Genomic DNA, 20,011 nt, shown 5'->3' with positions numbered 1-20,011 from the left:
ATGGAATAGATATCTTTCTCTAATCATATTCTACACAGAAATATATATAATATATATTCTCCCTATACAATATATATTTTATATATTTATTTCTATATATAAATACTAATGTTATAAGGGAAAACTTTTCAGATTTTCTCAACATGTGAGGAACAGGCAGACCCATAGCTGAACAGCTTCCCAAGTTTCACTACTGAAAATTTCAGAGTCTCTGCATAATCAGCAATATAATTGAGATTAATCTTTAAAGACTGTGACAGCACTCTGTTCTCTGGCTGCAATGCAAATTAAGACAATCCCCACCCCAAAGAGCTAAAAGTCTAGATTTCCAAAATTACAGCAGTGCCTAAAGATACAGATTTGAAAAACTGGCCTCATTCTCCAGAACTCAAACGCAGCATTATCCAGAAAAACTGAATAAGGATATGAGTTTTTGAAAGGAGTATGGTTTGCAGTTTCACGGTGTTGTTTTATTTTTTTTATTATTATTTGTTTGGTTGGTGTTTTCCCCCCCCCCTTCACTTTCTGATTTTTTTAATTTTAAATTTCCAGTATAGAGAACATATTCTTGAAAGATGGTTTAATGTAGTGAACACTGTATACTGGTACTGTACGTTACGTGGGGGTGGGAGGGAAGGGTGGCAGAACATAATGAATGAACTAATACGACAGAGAAATGGAGAATGCAGGTTGGCACTGCCAAGTGGACTGGGACAACGTTCTACTGGAATGAGACCGAATATGTTCATAACAGATGAGTCAGACAAGACTAAAAGGTGGCAGTGTTTTAAAGGGAAAACATCAATACTTTTTTTTTCTTTTAATACTTCAACAGTGACATTATGATTACCTCACTACATCAAAACTGTCTAAAATTACCAAGTCATACTGGTAAGATTCAGCCAGTGTTGGCAACACCATTGATAAAGATATCCCTTTTTCTTGGACAGGGTAGGAGGCATGTAAAATTCAGGAGTGTTGCTGTACTTTTAAAGAGACTTAAAATGACAAAGGAGCAGAGCTTGAGAAAGCTGTCTATAAAAAAAACAGTTCTTTCAGTTGGGCAAGGGCTATGACAACCCCAAAAGCTTTGTCAAAAGCTGACAAAGTACTGTGGGAGGACAGGTGGATAAGGAGGATGTGGTATCTTGGCAAATCCATCCTCAAATCACTTTTCAGCAGTGCTCACAGAATGCCCGCATATCATATAGAAAGCTTGTTTTGAGTTCCACAGAATGAAAGAAAACACTAAGGAGTTTACTCTCCTCCCTAAGTGACTGAACATCACTTAGCTCTAGGCGACACCGCTTATTCATTTGATCAACGCACATCATCCTGCTCTATCACGAAACACTGCTGAAAAGGAGAGGACAGCATGACATGAAAGGTGAAAGGCATTCACTTGCTTGGAACTCTTCTGGTTGCACTTCTTGCCTCAACAGCACACAAGTCTCTTATCTCAAGTTCACCTGTGTAAGGTGGGAAAAAACCTCCAAGGAGTTACTTTTAAAACATGGCAACTCCTAGTGACAAAACCACTCAAAACATGCCCATTATACTAGGCCTGAAATTGGTACCTCTTTGGAAAGGGTCTTTTGTGTCTAAGTTCATTGTAGCAATTAGGACTTGCTAAGAATAAAATGCATTTTCAGCATCTTATGATGTAGTGCAAAAGCCCCAAAACAGCCTGAAACCCAAACAAGCAGTTCCCAGAAGAAAAGAGAGGATTCCTTCCAATCATATGACATCTTTGCTACTTAGTTGTTCTGTGCAAATTAACTCATTCTTCATCTATTTTGTTACTGGGATGAAGCAGAATCCCAATACTGAGTTTTACAGTAACCAGGAAAAAAACAGGAAAACACACCTGAGTAGGTCATTGGGTAGAAAGAAATTGTATAAGATCAGAACAAATTTGTATTAAATTCAGAATAAATTTGTATTAAATTTAAACTTTTAACCAAAAAAATCAAGTTTTAAGACAGCAAAAGCATAAACCTGCTCTTCATGTGACTATTAAACTAATTCGATTCACATGGCCTTTAAAACAAAAAGGAATAAAAAACCTAGAGCATACAGTGACACTTGGATTCATAGAAAAAAAGATCACTTCTCTTTTTACATTTTCTCAGAATGTGATGGTTTTCTTTTTCATTTGACTAATAAGAAACTATTAGTCACTTAACTGAAAAACCGAAAGCTGAGTTACGTGGGAAATTCTGCTAGAATCAGGAGTCTGATTCCAAGCTTATGGTGTTGATAAAACTAGTATTTTTGCTCATTACTCTTCTAGGAACAGCTGCTGCCAAAAAAACTCCAGATTATGTTTCTGAATTGGAAAACAACGTTTGGTCATGGTCTTTGAGCAGCACTGATGTACCATTTAGGTTCAGTATGCAGAGTTTAATCTGCTTCAAGACCTTTTCCAAGAGATGCCGTCACACTACTACCCTGGGAAAAGGAAAAAGACAGTAAAGAATTAAAAAAAAATAGTTATCTGTGTTCACAGGTAGACAGCTCATGTATCAACACAACACTTGGTAAAATGGAAATATAAATGCCCTAGAAAATTTATGTTTTTATCCTTTCAGCTCCTTGGTTATGTTTTCTATGAATTGTGTGCTATTTAATGAGATTTTGAAAAAGGACATAACCAAGACTTACATACTTTGAAAAGTACATAGAGGTTACACAACAACAGGACAGTCCATCAAATTTCACTGCCCTAACATAGCTCCCAAGAGAGGGAAAGCTTTTGGAAATGCTGGACAGGTGCTCTCATTAAAATGAGTACCTGACTATGACTGCAACATGTGCAGAGATATTACTTTCTAGGCAGCTATCTAGACAATTATACTACACCCATAACGGTAATATCCTAAGCTATCTCCACACCTCTAATCAATTAGAGAAATTCAAGAACACTGAAATGCATCCAGAGAAATTCTACTGGACATTAAAGTGGTAATGACCTTTCCATTTAGATTTTATTTCCTCCAATGTATTTCTCCATATTAACGTCACATTCATTACTGAGCTCAGCTCTGAGCACTTTTACTACCAACTGAGCCTTCTGCCTTACTCCCTCCTTTTTCTTGAGTTTTCCTGTGCTGCTTTGTCAGTTCATCATGAAGTAAATGCGAATACCTTTAGAGATAAAAGTTCTTAGAAACTTCACAAGTGCTCACCTGTATGCATAATATAATTTATATCCCATAACCATTATATCAATGTAAGTAAGTAAGCTCATACTACAAAGTAGCTACACTGAAATCAGCATGAAGTCAGGAACCTACACCGTACGTAGTTAGATCCAGGACTCAGACTTGGATATTTTCAAAATCAGAACAGTAACTAGCAACCAAAAACAGTTAAGTCCAGAACAAACAGTATTAAAAAAAAAAACACAGTAAAAAGAGCTAACTCTGTGCACTTCAGCATCACAGGGAAGATCTTCATCAGCCTCAGTGTTTGTTAGATTGGCTTGTTACTTAGGCTCAGTATCTGTTTTTCCTCCCATTGTCCTGTTCCACCCCTCTACTCAGCACCGTGCACAAAACAAGATACAGCACCTTCCTGGTGCTTCATAAAACAGCAGACCAGACAGAAGAGAAAGAAATGACTTGAAAAGACAAACAAGTTTGAAAAAGAAAGCATCCCAACAGTTATAAGATTCAAAAAGCAGCTGTATTCCAGAAGAGTCCTCAGGAATATTAAAACAACTGAAATAGTAGCAACAAAAAATTCTTAGAAGATTTTTTTTTAACATCTACATGAAGATGGGACTCCAAAATAAAAAAAGAAATTATCAAAATCAAGTTCACTGTAAAAAATGTTGCGTGTACTGTGGTGTAATGCTCTAGTTCAGAAGAATTTTATCCTAGTAAACACCTCAGCAAAAAAAAATTTTTTTTCTTTGGTTGTTGGTTTTCATGGTGGTTTTCTTGGTGGTGGTGTTTTTTTGTTCTGTTTTGACATTTTATCAAGAAAATACTTGGCAGGGTGTTATGGATAATAAATGTAGAAAGTGAGCTACTATACCAGAACACAGGCCCTAGAAGAATTTGTACGTAATGACATGATTTCAAAATTTAGCTATCAGAACCTCAAACATTAAAGAACATTTAGATATACTGTCACTAAATAAATCTGGTGCGTTAAGACAGTATGCAAGCATTAATGAAAAGCCACATTCTATTTTAATTACTGGTGAGCTCCATTTATGAAAGTTATTTATTGATTAACTATGACAGCTCCATCCACCATGAGCGTAAAAACCCCTGAAAATAGTTGCACAACTTTTTTTTTTTTACACTTCTTCCTGCCAGGGCACATTTATCACAGATAAAAACTTTTTCTGAAGTACAGCTTATCTAATTGCCAGTCACTGTCTGTAGCACCTTCCTCCCTTCTCCAATCCCACATCAGGGTCATTCTGGGAGTTTGTTATGGCTGGAGCATTGCAATTTTACTAGCCATGCCTAAATACTCCAGTCACATCATCTACAAAAATGCTTATGGAAAGAAACAGGAAAGTTACCTTTCTAACAGAAAGGTTACAATAGCTTTTAATCATCATTATAGCATGGTAATTTCCTGAGAGAACTAGGCCTTTCTTTTGTGCCAACTTTTAAAGATTTCAGAAGTAGTCCCTACAGAAGAAAAAACACTATTCTACAACATTTTTGTACAACTGTAACCATCTAGTTTTTAAAAAAACATACAGGTAAAACTACCCAGGTATAGTTACAAGAATCTAGAAATTACTGCATCAAATAGAACGGCATCTGCCCAAAAGGGTACAGCTTTAGGGTATCTGCTTTTAAATCAGAGTTGTTACTGCCATACAAAAGCCGAGCATTACCCAGTTCAAAGGACAAGGCCACAAGAGGCAAAAGTGACAGGATGAACAAGGTGAGCGCCTGCAGTCACGCCACTGATGCCATTGTGTTTGCTGTACTGGGAGGGTTGCAGAAGGAGACATGTTTTTTGGTTAAGTTCTCCAAAGAGTGGAGTTCAATGGATTTTTATATAAAACCCTTCTTACTGTACTCTTGTTCTTTTGCTCTCTTGCACACACAGAGTGATGCAAGGGGAAAGACCAACCTGGTATGGTAAATAAACAGGAAGGAAAAAAAGATGGAAACAAAAGAAAGACTGAAGTCATGATTTCCACAACTAGAACATCCACTGCTACAACAGATCGCCCTTGCCCCCCTTACAGTTGGGCCGAACACATTTAACAGAAGTGATAGCATGGTGGTAGTAGTAGAAATTGTCCCCTCTCTCCCTCCCGAAGATTTTTACGTAGAAGATTTTTCACATTCTTGTAGAATCTTTTCAATTGTTTCTATCAGAGAAAATATAACAGATACTGAACAGCTCTAAAAGTTTCTCAGTGTACGACTATAAAACAAGATGCATATTAACAGCTTATAGGAATGCAAAAATAAGAAATTTGCCAAGCATATTTATATATTTCAGAAAATACGCAGCATATAGCATGAGATATTTCAGAAGATCTGTTATTGCCAACTGTGATTTTACTGTATACAGGAAGAGACAATAAGCAAGAAGCCTATCTATTAGTCTTATTTCTGACCAGGAATTATTGTATTTAATTCTTCAACAGCAAACGATCTCCATATTTACCAAATTTGAAATTTCAAGTTTTTGCTCTGAAAGACCAATGACAAAGTTAATAATTCACTTTTCTAAATGGTACATGCTTCACGAAGCAAATACTGTGGACCTTTACATCATACTACAACTACATCATTATTTTACTAGCTTTCTTGATTTACTCAGCCATCTTCATCATGCTGTATACCCCTGTACAGGGGGGGTGGCTGGAGCTGACGGAATACCTCCTGAAATTAAGTTATTTTACTAACTCAAAGTATAAAAAGGGAAAATTAGGCAAACATTTATATAAATTTCTGTCTCTAAAAAAAGATCAAGGCTTTTAAATAAAGGTTTGTTCTAAGGGGACGGCACTGCCATCTAAATGAAAGGTCTTTTTTAAAAGTGCATCTTAAACACACTTCAAATCAGTAACATTTCATAAACAACGTCGACAGAACTACTGGGCAGATTTTCAGCACAGTAGAGAAGTAGAGCATTTCAGAAGTCAGCAGATCTTCATACCTTTTAACCAAACAGGAATACCAAGACAGCTTTTCAAAGACACATACACAGGCAGGTCTCCTGCCTATCTTGCCTAAATGAACCAGAGTTCTTACGTTCTTTCTTTTGAAAGAGGCAATATGCTGCATTACATAACACTACACATATGCACACACACTGCAAGGAGAAAAAAAATGGTATCTTACCAAGGCTGAACTCCAACTTTGGCTCATTTGCAATCCTCTGAATACCTTTTAACATTAAGAAAAAAAATTATTAGAAATAATTTGATTTTGATATATGTTTTTAATACAGCTTAAAAGTTTCACATGCCTTATTCATGCCTCATTAATTACCTGCCACTGCCAACAGAGTAACATTTTATAATTAAAAACTTGTAGTGAAAGAGGTCTTTGCATGAAGTACTTGTCCAGAAAAAAATATAACTGCTACTAAGACAGAAGTCATCTTTAGAAGAAACTTTTCATTGATGGGAAAAGAAAATAAGAAAAAAATCATGTATTGTTATGTGTAAGATTTTCGATCACAATTATCTACAAATGTAATGTTTTCCTGACAGATACTAGAACTCTTTTTTTTTAATGGGTACACTATCACATTAAAAATAAAAACAAAAAGTATGTCCTGTGAAAGTATATAAATGAGGTTAATCTAGCAAAATATATCACAAAGTTGTTGTCTTCCAATTTACATGTAGGTCAATAAAATAACCCTGCTCTTTATTGGAAAACAGTACTTGAATTCGTTTTTTCATATACTGAAAACAAGAACATTTTAGTTCCCTCCACTTTGGAGTTAAGTTCTAGTGCATATTTACTGCTAAGGGCTATATATTCTACCTACATAGGACAAAGAAGTGAACCACAGAACCACAAGAAGAGAAACACCAGATGAATGGTTAAATAATAGTGAGTTGTTCACCCTCTGCAGGAAGTAATTGAATCCCAACTACGGTATCAATTGAACTTGTAGAAAAGAAACTGTCTCATGGCAACATTTATGTATCATCTCCAATAAGCATTATTATTAAGTAGTTTAAAGTACTGAAGTATTGAAGAAATTGGTCCAACTTGGGCGAACCAAGTTGGTAAAAAATCTAGAAAGTAAGATTTTTGTTACAAATATAAGAAGAAAATAGCTGTTCACGTTCCATGAAAATTTGATGTTGCAGAATAGGTCTGGGTTTCAGATTGTTCTCATTACTGTAGCTAATCATTCAAGTCTGGCCAGAAAAAAAAATTACAGCTGCAGAGCTTGGAAAGGTCTTGGTCAATAAGAAATAATAAATAAGATTTTTTTTTTTTTAATAGAGTTATAAAAATTTCTCTGACCACAAATTTCTCAGAGTCCAACCTCACCACTAGCAGAGTCAGCATGTTGGCCTGGAACATTTTTATGAGCGTGCTGGACACAGACTTGATTAAGTAACTGGGCAACTGAAATACAATGCACAGCAATACAGCATAATTCAGGCCCCCGTGCACCCAACGTGACTCAATGTATCGCTACATGCTTTCATACCCCCAGTGCTTTTATATTACAAAGTACACTTGCGTGATACTAAATTAAGTATGACTAAATCCTTCTTTGCAAATAAATGGAAATTATCAGGTATTATCTTACATAGTAATCCGTATATTCATGTAGTACAAAAAAACAAGAACAGGATATTTAGGTCTCATGAAGAAAACACATGGGAGAAAAAGGCCAGAAACATAGTGATCACACATTTGTTCCTCTGAAGATAATCTGCATAAATCTAAGTATAATCGGTAATGATATTTGCAGATAATTTTGATCGGTTTACTCCTTCTACGACTGCATTTTGTCAAGTAACAAGTAAAAGAGCATTACGTACACAGTCTATAACACTAACCGTATTGCTATATTCTGTGGCATTTTTATTTTACCACTAAAAAAAAATGAATATATGCACTTACTCGTAAACTGTGGCTCTCTTAAACTGTCTACTTGTGACGAAGGGAGAAACTGACGGGCTTCATCTGCTGCTCTCTCCTCTTTGATTTCCATGATCAGTCTCTGGAGCTGCTGAATTTTATTCCTCAAACCTTCCGAGTTCGCCTCTCCCAGTGCCACAGCCCAAGCTTCACAGTCTGGCTTAGATGCAGCTTCAAGGTAAAGATCTGGTTCTCCACTCTGAAACTCTGCACTCAGAAAACATCAACACCGTTGTTAGGAACTCTTATTCAGACTGGAGATCACAACAAAATTGTTATCACACAACATTAATGCCACCACACGTACTTCTTCCATCACAGAGCCATGCAGCCCATCCAACTCGAATCAATGCCCTGTACTTTTGTACTTGGTGCAGTACAAAGTCTGTCCACAGAGTGGTTCCAAAAGCAATTAACATATTGCTAAACCAGGTGGATGAATCAAACTGAAATGTGAAACCCTTTTTCAGGACAGATTCTGCAGCTTAGCAGGTAGCTATCAGAATTGCTAACTTAAACAAGAATTTAGCAAGAGCAGCAGAGAGAGACAACCTGATTTCACCAGAATCGATGTGTTCATCAGTTCTTCTATTAGACCTGCACTTTCTGCTCCACATTTTACCCATCCTTGGCAGAATACTGCTCATCAATACACGCAGATAATTTAGCATGACATAACTCCTCTGTTAAGGCCCAACAGGTTGTGCATAGGAGCTTCTGACCTCATTACTATCTACGTGTCTTTTGCTGTTCTGCCTGAAGTCTAATTGTTTAATGATCACATTTTCTAACGACAAAAGAGAAAAGGCATTTAAAAAAAATGCCAAAGCTCCCAAGAAAATGCAGGTAAGTAGCAAGGGTCAGTCGTTTGATTAGAATTAGCACAGAAAGAAAAAACACCTCTTAAGCATTTAAAATTCTGTGGCACGGACAGCTTCACAGAGCCGCAAATTCAGTGTGACATGGTGTGTGATAAACACAATGAAGAATGAACTGCGAAAGAAAAAAAATCAATGCTTCTCGGAATATGTTACCAACTGATTCAGAAACGTAAAACCCGCTCAAGCACCTGTGTTAATAAGGATTGAAGGATTTGGTAGGACATGAAAATCATTTTGACCTAAATGAGCCATAGATAATATTACTAAATATAATAATGTTAATAAACAGAAAACTTGCATGCTTTCATAACCAGTTCAAAAATCCAAACAACATATAGAACTTTTCTATATACGAAGTGAACTTGAATTCCTTTTTCCTAACTTTAGTATCTAACCTTGGGCACTTACCCACATATGTTATTCTAAACCCATTTGCACTTCATAAACTGAGCATCTGCCACTTACAATTAACTATGCCTTTATTGTTATGGGGGACAAAAGATGCAAACCCTCAAGTCTGGAAGTCTCTTAAAATTGTGTTGGCACAAATCCCAGTAGAGGTGGAACAAGTTATTTGTCTGGTAGTGGATCTAAGGAAATGTAAATATCTGCCTGCAGCTGCTGATAAGAATTCAGAACAAGATTTCACAGACCAGTTGAACTAAAGAATCCACGAAGAATGAGGGAGAAGAAGAGCAGAAAGTGGGGAATCGTCCTTCTGGCTTCACAGGTACTTTAAGAAGTGCTAATAAGGATTTAAACTCTTGCCTCTGGCCCCAGCTCAGTCTGGGAAATAAGATATTCAATTCATGTGACAAGAATATTCAAAATCAGAGGGAGATGCAGATGTTCATCTGATCCTTATTTGCACACAATATATATTTGCCTTGAGCGACCAAACCTGATCAAGCTGAATTTGACTGTTTGTGAAAATGAACTCAAACAAAAATTTCACCTGTAAGCTCTCATGTGATCTGCTACCGCACCTGGGGTGGACAAGGGGGCAGTAACCTTCAAGAGGACTGGTAATTAGAAGAGCTGATAACTTCTCTTATGCTCCAGTAAGACCTGTGACAGCACAATTATCTACTCCCTTCTGTCACTCAGCCCAGTAATTCAGAAGTTTGGTTTTACTTCATTGTATTTTGGAACTACCAGTGGGGAAGAAAAAAAAAGAAAAAAGAGAAAGGAAAGGAAAAGAGGCATGTAGTCAACCACCATCAAGACTGAAATTAACCATCAGTCATCCAGATATTTACAGGCATGCAAAACACCTGCTTGTACCATTCAGTCTTTAAAAGCTCTGAATTTTTAATAGAAGCAGCTTGGATTTCCAAGATGCCTTAGCTAATGAAAGACTGTCACACAAACAAGCCAACAGTTGACAATCAAAATTCAGATATGCCAAGGTGTTTTTTTTTCCTCTTTATTTTTAAACATAAACAGGAACAGTGATCTTGCCTTGAAATATTCTGCCACTAGCTAAATAAAAAACATCTGCTTTGGGAGGAAATCAACATTTTGCAATTGAAATCGTGCTATTTATATTTACCTCTCAGCTGTGGAAATCAGACTGCTGAGCACAAAAGACATACTGAATCATACTTAATATGCATAGAACCAGAAACACAGAGTGAAATGCAGTGTGAGTGGACGTAATTCACTGTATTCTGATCTAACAGGTGCCAGTTTTGAAGTCTGGAAATTTATTCCAAACTATCACTTCAAAACTATAGTCTGCTATATTTAGGTCTTTGGGGTACTCAGAACAACTAAGTTCAATTCTGAAACGCATACGAAACTGCGACAAAAATACTAATTTCTGCAAACATAGGAAGTTTTATTCTGCAGATTGAACAGTTGGCAATATATTTCACATGCTGTTTCAATGCATGTAATGTTTACATACAACCAGTTCACATATTATAATAAAAACTGTCTTAACCATTTTCAAAATGCGCATTGGCAAAATGTCTGTTGCAATAAAGGAACACAGGTTTATTCATGTAATAAATCACTATCATGTTCTTCTCTTTCATATTGTCATGTTGACTATTATTTTAAATCATATGCAAATAGATAATCCTATCGTGCTCAGATACTTAATTCCAGGTTTCAGTATGGAGGCAAAACTTAGCTCCCACAAGCATTTCTGAAAACAAAACTGTATATTGACAAACCCTCAAACGTAATGAATGCCTCCAATGAGTGGTGGACATATTGGTAGAATTATATTTGTCCTGAAACATCCTACATAGGAGCATTTCATGGGTAAGCAAAAAAACTTTGTACTCACAATTACAGTTACTGTAGAAAACACAAGTAGTCAGTCAAAAATGAATTAACTGTCACAAATACCAGCCTCAGGGGAAAAGAAAAAGGAGGAAACAAACATTACTAACGCTAGTGCATGGACTTGATACCAAGTGTTAGCACTGACACTTGGATAAAGCAGTGCAAGCAAGCCAACCCCAGTGCACCATTTGTGAAGTCTGCATTTGCTCTACAGCAGGTGGATGAAGCACTCAGGACTATTCGGGACATCCACTTGGCCTGCAGTGTTGCTGTACTCATATTTTGAAGGAGATTTTTCTTGTCCAGAAACTGCCCACCTTACATAATGTATAATTAACTGCATTCACACTTCTGTTGACTTCCTGTCCACTGAAACACTAACAGGGCAGAAATAGAGACACCGCTTACATTGACATAATGAAAAAGTAATCCAGTCCTGTGGCTACAGTACTTCTCTTCCTTATTTCAGTATCAGCACTTCAACTAGGGGCAACTGCTGAGGAAACAGATATTCGAAAGCAAACATGTCTGTTTAGAGAGTTTTTTCTGATCAGGACTCTATGAACCAACAAGTCTTTTCCTGAAGCTTCATCTCAACAGAGTTTCTCCCACTGAAGCCAGCATATAATTTAGGACTCCTGCAGCTCACATAAAGAAACCACCAGCACCCCCTGTCCCCCAATCAAACAGAACTGCTGTCAAATAATGAAATGGCACAAGCTACGGTATCCCCAACAACACTGGAAAGCCTCTCCTACTCTAACCCAGACATCTAAAGTCATAAGTGTATTTTGGTATTAGTTCCATCATCTTAAAATAACTTCTTGTTGTCATAGTTACTTTGTAATAATACTTACATTTAAAAGGTTTTTCACCTCAACAGTACCAACTGCCTCTTTCCTCCACAACTACTTCGATATTTCAGTTGTTTTAAAAACACTAACAACTCTCTTGTTAAAAATCTTACTTGAGTCCCTTTTCATTTTAATAAAACCTTCAACAAAAACCTGGATTTCTCTGAAACCTGAAGTAAATAACTGTCTCAAAAAAAGCATAGACAGTTACTGGAATCAACCCTTGTCTTTCAGAAGACTGCAGTTTAATAGACAGACTTCTAAAAATAATACATATATATACACACACTTCTAAGGGGTAGGGAGAAACGCTCTTCACTGAAGCTTTTTCATTTGGCTTTTTTTTTTTCTTTCTCTTAGGAAGGCCTTATTGACTTAAGTTATTAAATATGTAAAAGTGACAGGAAGATACAGTATGGTTTGCTTTATTTTCATTAAGGAGAGCTGTAAGCATAAAATCATGTTGAACAGTACAACAGAAATTGCTGGCAGTATTTGAGTAAAAAAAAAAAAGATGTAAAAAGCACATGGTCAGTGTTCGTGATAACAGCCCCTCATCTTCTAGGGAATCACTTTTTTCCCCCTCCTACACCAATATGCAAAGTTGGAGAGTTCAAAAAAGGTTAAAGGTTCTCTCTCCGTTCACACATACTACTAAAAACCGATTCTCAACTGCTACCTCAGCATTGGTAAATGGTTGGAAATATCAATGAACCACTGTCACTCTAAAATATAAAGCACCATCGCAGCTAACCACCATAATTCTGTAAAAAAAGCAGAATGAAGCTTTGATACCTAAATTATATCTGCAGGATATTTCTAATACAGACATCAGAGGCTTTTAATTCACAAAGCTGACTGAATTCTATATGCTGATGCATTTCATGTTCAAATTAGTATTGATGAAATCATCCCACGGTTACTCGTGATTCTACATTAATCTTCCTTTGAAAGTTCAATTCTCAATCAAAGATAAAGAATTTAATTAAGAATTTTATCTTCAGTGGTTGGGTTTATTTAATTTTTTTATTTTGCGAATCTGGAATAAACTTTTGTAAGTTACCATTATAATCTTCATTTAAGTCCCCATAGAAGTTCACAAAAACGACTGAGGTATTTGATATAAATACAACATGATAGAAAACTTTGTTTTCCCAGGTTGACTACCGCACTATAATACTTCCTTTCTTTCAGTTCCAGCAGGCTTTCACACATGCCCTTTCCTTGAATTAATTAACCACCACACCTACACTGAAAGCCAGGCAGGCCACACAAATATTTAAGCACCCCAATGGTATCCTTAACAGCACTGAACAGAAGTCCTGCAGCATACACTACAGCCTTTGCTTAGTAGTAGACTACTTTTGAAAAATAGGGTGTATCACACCCCTGGCTGAACCATCAATCCACCTTCAATACGGCAGGATTCAAGGACCTTCATTCTCTACCCAAGTCTGCAAGAGTAACTAATGTATTCCTCAGTTACCACATCTCAAAACAATGGAGTGATACTGACCTGCCTTTCCAAACCACTACCACTGAAAGAAGCAAAAAATTCCAGGCTTTTTGGGTTACATACTACTCACAAAGGGAATGCTTGCCATCTAGGGGTTATTCCTACACGTGGACCTTTCACCTGACACCCTGCAAAACATTGTAGGTACCTATGACCTTGCATCAAGAACTCGGTCATCTTCCTATCTTCCCTCCTTCCTCACCATGCCTCACCAGCCCTACCTGCACGTCAGAGCTCTTGCTTCCCTAGTTCTCACCAAGAAAGCGCACACAACAATAAAATTGATACAGTCCTAGAGAAAGTTCTTACCCTGAAAAACTGAAGAGATTGACAGATCAAGAAAATGCAGTCCCTGAATGTAGTCTCTCACATCCAATTTCATTTCCTTGTGCCTGTGTCTCTTGGGTTCATTCCCAAATTTTTATTGTACCACATGAAGGGAAGGAGGCCCACAGAGACGGCTCACATCCACACCATGTAAGTAACATGAGGCTCCATACAACAACAGCTCAACTTCAGATTGCTCTTGGGAGAGATTCAAGCATCCAGCCACACAGCTCCAGTCACCCTATTCAAGAGAAATATAAGTGTGACCAAAAACTACCAACATTTTCCTCACTACAGCCTGGTCTCTCCATGGGCTGCAGGGAAATACCTCCTCCACCCTGTGGTGCTGCCACTGGAGCAGGCTGGAACTGTCACAGGGTAGGCCCAGCCCCTCCTCACAAGGACCACCTCTGCAGCCCCCTGCTGCTGCCAGCACCTTGCCACATAAGCCACCTTTAACAGGGCTTCCAAGGTCCAGAGGAAGAAAGGAATATGTAATTGTAATAATTTAGAGAAATATTTCAGTGTTGGATGAGGCTATGATGCTTCTCTGTATTGTCAGATGTGACCGCTGCGGTTATTCAGGAGAACTGGAGCTGAGGAAGTTAACGATGCATTGCTCAAACCTTTCAGTTCACAGCAGCAGTTTCCAGGTTTAAGACCTTTTTGAATAAAATTGCTGAAATACTCTGCCTATCGCACTTTTCTGGATTTCAGAACTGAATCACACTCATGTGAACCCTCGTGAGCTTTAAAATCAGATGCACCTAATGTCAGTCTGACCTGCTCCGTTAATAGCAGCTAGTCAATGTTATAAGGGCATACGAGAAACCAGCCAATACAGAATGATGTTTCACCTAACAAATCTTTGTTTCCTTGAATGTTTCACTTAAAAATGTTTTTAGTTAGACAGCTTTGGGAGCACTATGCTTAAAGTGCTTACACAGATCTATCCACTACAACTGCCTGACCTCCTTTGTACTCTACTTACATTTCAGTGAACACAACACTGAGGCAATCAGCTCCACAGCATAACTGAATATTGCATGAAAATTTCCTTCTTTTTCCCTCTTGTGTTTACACTGCTGTCATATATTACGTTATCTTCTTACATATCTGATTCAGACTCCATTTCTCACTATCCAGTGAGGATTTAGCCTACTACTCAGAGAAAGATGGAGACAGTCAGCCGGAAGCTCATTCCAAAACACCCCTCACAGTTTGAAGCCTGAACCTGAACCACCCACTGATTTTCTTTATCTTGCAATCTGTCCCTTCCTCGCTGCAAAAGTTATGTTTCATGGATGAACTCAGCCACCTTTATCTTGAGCTTTGGTTGTGTACTGCCATAGCTGCCCTTGGCCTTTTCCAACAGGAATTTGTCATAGTGAGCAGGTAAGTTCTCCTATCCTGCTTCTACCCAAAACGTTTCAAGCCCCACATACACATTTTACAGCTTGTTTTATTTGGCTCTCAGTAGTCAACTGATATCTCAATGATCAGGTAGTAACAAGGCAGCTAGTTTTTCCATGACAAAAGCCCCGTAGTGATGAAGACCTCTTCATTCTTGAGTATCTTTTCCCCCCTTTTGTCTTGTGAATTGTGTTTTTGCCCTACTGTACACAGAATATTATTTCACTTCCTTTAGTACGCTACTCTTACTCAGTACACAGTACACTATCTTCATTCCTCTTCAGTTTTGTTGAAATACCTCACATACCTTGCTTGCTTTCTCTTTTCCAATTGAATCAATCATCTGCCAGCCTCTTGCCGATGTTCTCCAACACATGAAACTGCCAAGTTTGAAATCTGTTTCTTCTCTACCTGTCTCTTGCTCTATCTTTTGTTGTATTCCTTTAGTCACACTCCAGGTATTCACCATCATTTCACAGCTCTGCACACCTTTAGTTTTCCGTGCTTTTTCCTCTTTTCTCCTTTAAAACATTTTTTAAACACTGGTTTGATATGCCACCCTTACTTCTAGCTACACTACTGACCCTCAAACTCTCACTGGAGACACAGACTTTCTAATAAAGATAACTTCTGTTCCTAACTATGGAAGTACATTTCTTCCTCCATACATATTCCCAGTCACATTTTCTTCCACAGGCAGTCTCAAGTGCTTACTCAGTACAGAGTTGTCTGCTTCTCCTGTGTTTGGACTTAAAATCTGCCAGTCTCACTGCCATAGAAACCAGCCTGTTTGCAGGCTTCAAAGCCAATTAAAAGAACCTTGTCAGTAATTAAAACTGAGTTCTTGGTATAACAACATTATGTTAAAGCACTGTAAAAAAAGCACCAAAAGGGAACCGACATGACTGTATTCATACCCAAATTGTAACATCACCACCTCATAAAGTCAATGATTCCAATTAATGACTTAGAATCAATAAACGCAGAATTAGAAAAGCCTCGATTTGAGAGTCAGCAGTAATCATTCAGCTATTGATTAGGCAAAGTAGTGCTTCCAAATCTAGAAAGACCTAAGACTTAATTCCATTACTCAAGATGCAGAACTGGACCTATTCCTCAAAACACTATCTGTTTTTTATAGTCTTATAGTTTTTATATTTTTTTACACTGTCTTTTTATAGGATAAAAGACAATGAGCACACTTTATGTCACTGCCTTCTCAAACATAACCAAGCACTAAGAATCACTTCAGTAGGTGACTGTTTCAACTGTAAGAAAACATATTCGGTGCAATTCAAAAAACAAGAACAACGGAAAAACACCCCTTGACATTTAGATTTGGGTAGGGAAAACTTGCTTGTTTTTGTAAACCTCTTAAATCAAAGCTAAGTGAAAATACCAAATTCATCTAAAGAGTTATACTCTGTAGTGGTATTGGAAAGATTCCACTTCATGAAAAAATTTTATACACAATGGTTATTTCAGTTGTTCCTGCAGAGAAAACCCTACGTCAGCATTTTCTCCAAATGAAAATCTTCACACTGAAATTATGATTGTGATTTCTATGAAATAATATTTTTTTCCTGTTTCAATTCAACGAATGAAAGCTTGATAGGAGATTAGAAAAAAAGGAAACCGTAAATTAATAGGGAAGTTAGCAATAACAAATCATTTAGGAATACAATGAATTAAACGTGTATCAACATAAAATCCATGTTCTACATAATACCTAATAAACCAAAACATCAAACTTCTTGTCAGAGGAAGACTATTACTTTCACTTTATTTTAGAAAAAGTAAAAATACAGCTTTTAGAATTTTCTTGTCAGGCATGAATTCAGAGACAAGCAATATTTAGATGTACACATCATTAACAGACAATGGGACAGATTTCAGCTAAGTTTATGGCAAAGTTTCAGTGTCTGGGTGGTTGCTTTTTCATTGGTTTTGTTGACAAAAATAAAAAATCCACACTGAACATACTGAGCTGTGTCTTACTTACTGAGAATTATTGAAACATCTGTTTTACTTCTGAACTCCACAACCCAGCACCGCTCCAGGATTACCACTTCGGAGGCTTCAGAACTCTGTGAGACATAAAGATGACAAAACATTAGGATTTGGAACCTGACAGGGAAGTCCTTCTGTTTGGCTGTTTGCCGCCAGCACAGCGTGTCGATAAAAAAGCAACGAAGCAGAATAGTCACTAGGCAGATGGATACAGGCTTGCTTTAATTACGTACCTGTGCTACCCTACTTCAGTTCAATGAGCTTTAACAGGAATGAACTGCTGGAAAAGGCCACAACGGAAACTAAGAAAAAAGACCTTGACAGTTTTTTTTCATTGCATAGGTTTAGGTGCCACCTCATTCCTAAGCAAATCAGGTAAACCCATCTAATCCCGACTTCCATATTTACTACTAATGCTGAATGAAAAGTTGGCTTCTATAGTAGAATATTTTCAAGCAAAGAAAACGTGATCTTCCAATAGGCATTTCTACTTAATTTTCATTTTAAAAGGATTTCTTTATCATAATTTAAAACTTTGAATGTTATGTCTGGCTATGCAATTCAAATTGCATTAAGTGATACGGGCCTACTGCAGACTGTAATACGACACAAGTCACCAGTATCAGTTCTGGTAAGTGCTCTGCAGACAAGACGAAGCCTCTTCTTTTAGTTTAGTGAGACTGACTCATTTTTCAAGAAGAATGAAGCAATCCATCACTCCCTCAGAATTAATCTTTTCTTTCCCTTAAAATTTTTATTATCCATTTTTTTTTTTATCCCTAACATCTGGTAATAAATAACCACTAGAACATGCACCCACTCGCTTTCTCACTGCAGGATGCCAACAAGTCACAGAGCTCATTGTCTAATTCAGTGAGATTCTACAGGAACAAACTTAGGTTTTCCTTTAACATTCCTTCTTCGAGTATTTCTTTACTCCAGCTGTCTCTAACAATGAAAAATTTCTCATTCTACACTGATTTCACCAGAAGCCTGAATTTGAGTTCCACACATTTGATGCCTAACGAATGACTTTGTAAAAAAAAAAAAGTTCATTAGATGAACTTTAGTCTTAATAGATCATTTAGAGGAAAAAAAGAGGGGAAAGTAATCAAACAGGCATAGTGAGTTTTTGAAGACACACAAGTGCTGTGTTGAGAACTTTTTTTATTTATAGAATCCAAAAAATTGAGCATATATGGTAACGCAGACATGATTTTCAAGTGCTGTCAAATGAGGTATTCTTCAAGCTTCTTATCAGGGAAAGTAAAATACAAGATCAACATCTTAAAGCCCTTATGAGAAGCAGCTAAATCCATCCTGAGAAAATAAGCAATAATAGTTCTAAAACAGAACAGCAAACTAACTAGGAATAGCTTTCCACCACAAGAATGCTGATGACTATTTCAACTCTTCAGATTTTGAAGCGAGATATGAAGACCAATATTGTCTCCACTCTGATTGTCCCTAGATAAGTGGATAACGCAGCCCAATTCCTTTAAGAGGTGGCAATCTTTTAGCAAAAAACAACCTAAAGAAAGGTTTTATTTCAGAAGCTAACAGAGGTCTGAGTCAATTTAACACTCAACTGTAAACATAGTAAAGACTTGTACCCAGTTTCTATCCAAAAAAAATATTCACATCAACTCTAACAGCTTTGCCCCACTACATACCTAGAGAAAATGGTTCCTCTGCTAATATTCACGTCCCACAGCTCAAACAAGCAAACGTGATAACTCCCTAGATTTCACATTTCCTCCAAACCATAGATCTGCAGTAATCTGCAGTAAATTGAAGACTCTCGCTATATAAAGAAAAGCAACTCCCTGTTGCATGGCTCTCAGAGGAGTCAGGTATACAAAAAGGCCTGGAATAAAGCAACTGCACCTTCCCTGTAGCTGGCTCTAGTTGCTAAAACTAACAGAGCTGATTTTTGGATTTGTAAAGAAAAGTGTACATAGGAAAAAAATGGCATCTGGGTAGCAAGAAGAAGTATCAAATAATTAACAAGAGTTTCAATCAGCAGCGTTTGTCTCACACTGCAGCGCAAGAAGACGGTTCAGATGACATACAACAAGAGCTACAAACACAAGAAAGGAAGGTGCAGAGTATTTCAAGCTTCCTGCATTTTGAGATGGCAGATACTGCAGTACAAAGGCCTTTTCAGAGACGAATTACTCCATGCCATACACCAATGCAAGCTGGAATGAAATAACACTGCAACTTCAAATGAATTTATATGCTCTTCCAAGATACACAATTGAGTACTGTGATCAGAGGATGTGCTGTTACTTTTTCTATACATGTAAGGGAACAAGAAGGGAAACAAGAAAAGATGAAAAGAGCATAAGACTGCCAGAAGAGAAAGCACATGCTGCTGCAAAACATCTCCCACATCTTGACACAAAGCTGAAGAAAAAGATCTTCAGAATTACTATTATTACAGACTTTTTTTTTATCATTTAGATAAGTTATACTCTATCTGGCACACAAAAGCCAATGGGAAATTTATCTATAAATGAAATGAAAAATTGCAATCAAGGGATCCATTATGCATATCTCAGAGATCAGCTTTGTTTATCAGTATCTAAAGGGACCCCAAATTTCTCT

The 20,011-nt window shown here is 37.2% G+C and overlaps 1 protein-coding gene across 10 annotated transcripts in view; it reads right to left on the bottom strand.

The window, feature by feature from the left end:
- The window catches only part of INPP4B (inositol polyphosphate-4-phosphatase type II B), a 347,812-nt gene that overhangs the window by 227,754 nt on the left and 100,047 nt on the right, over positions 1–20,011 (bottom strand). For all 10 annotated transcript variants that reach the window (XR_005819226.1, XM_040554780.1, XM_040554781.1 and 7 more), the window contains exons 3-5: positions 17,394–17,478; positions 8,088–8,312; positions 6,333–6,377 (exon numbers count right to left, since the gene is read on the bottom strand). Coding sequence is in view for 9 of the 10 variants with exons in the window: in XM_040554780.1 (XP_040410714.1) it covers positions 6,333–6,377; positions 8,088–8,312; positions 17,394–17,478 (355 nt within the window). In the remaining variant the exon portion in view is untranslated. The remainder of the gene's footprint in view (positions 1–6,332; positions 6,378–8,087; positions 8,313–17,393; positions 17,479–20,011) is intronic.

Source organism: Cygnus olor, chromosome 4, assembly GCF_009769625.2.
Source record: "Cygnus olor isolate bCygOlo1 chromosome 4, bCygOlo1.pri.v2, whole genome shotgun sequence".
NCBI classification, from domain to species: domain Eukaryota; kingdom Metazoa; phylum Chordata; class Aves; order Anseriformes; family Anatidae; genus Cygnus; species Cygnus olor.
This window is presented reverse-complemented; position numbering and strand designations above follow the sequence as displayed.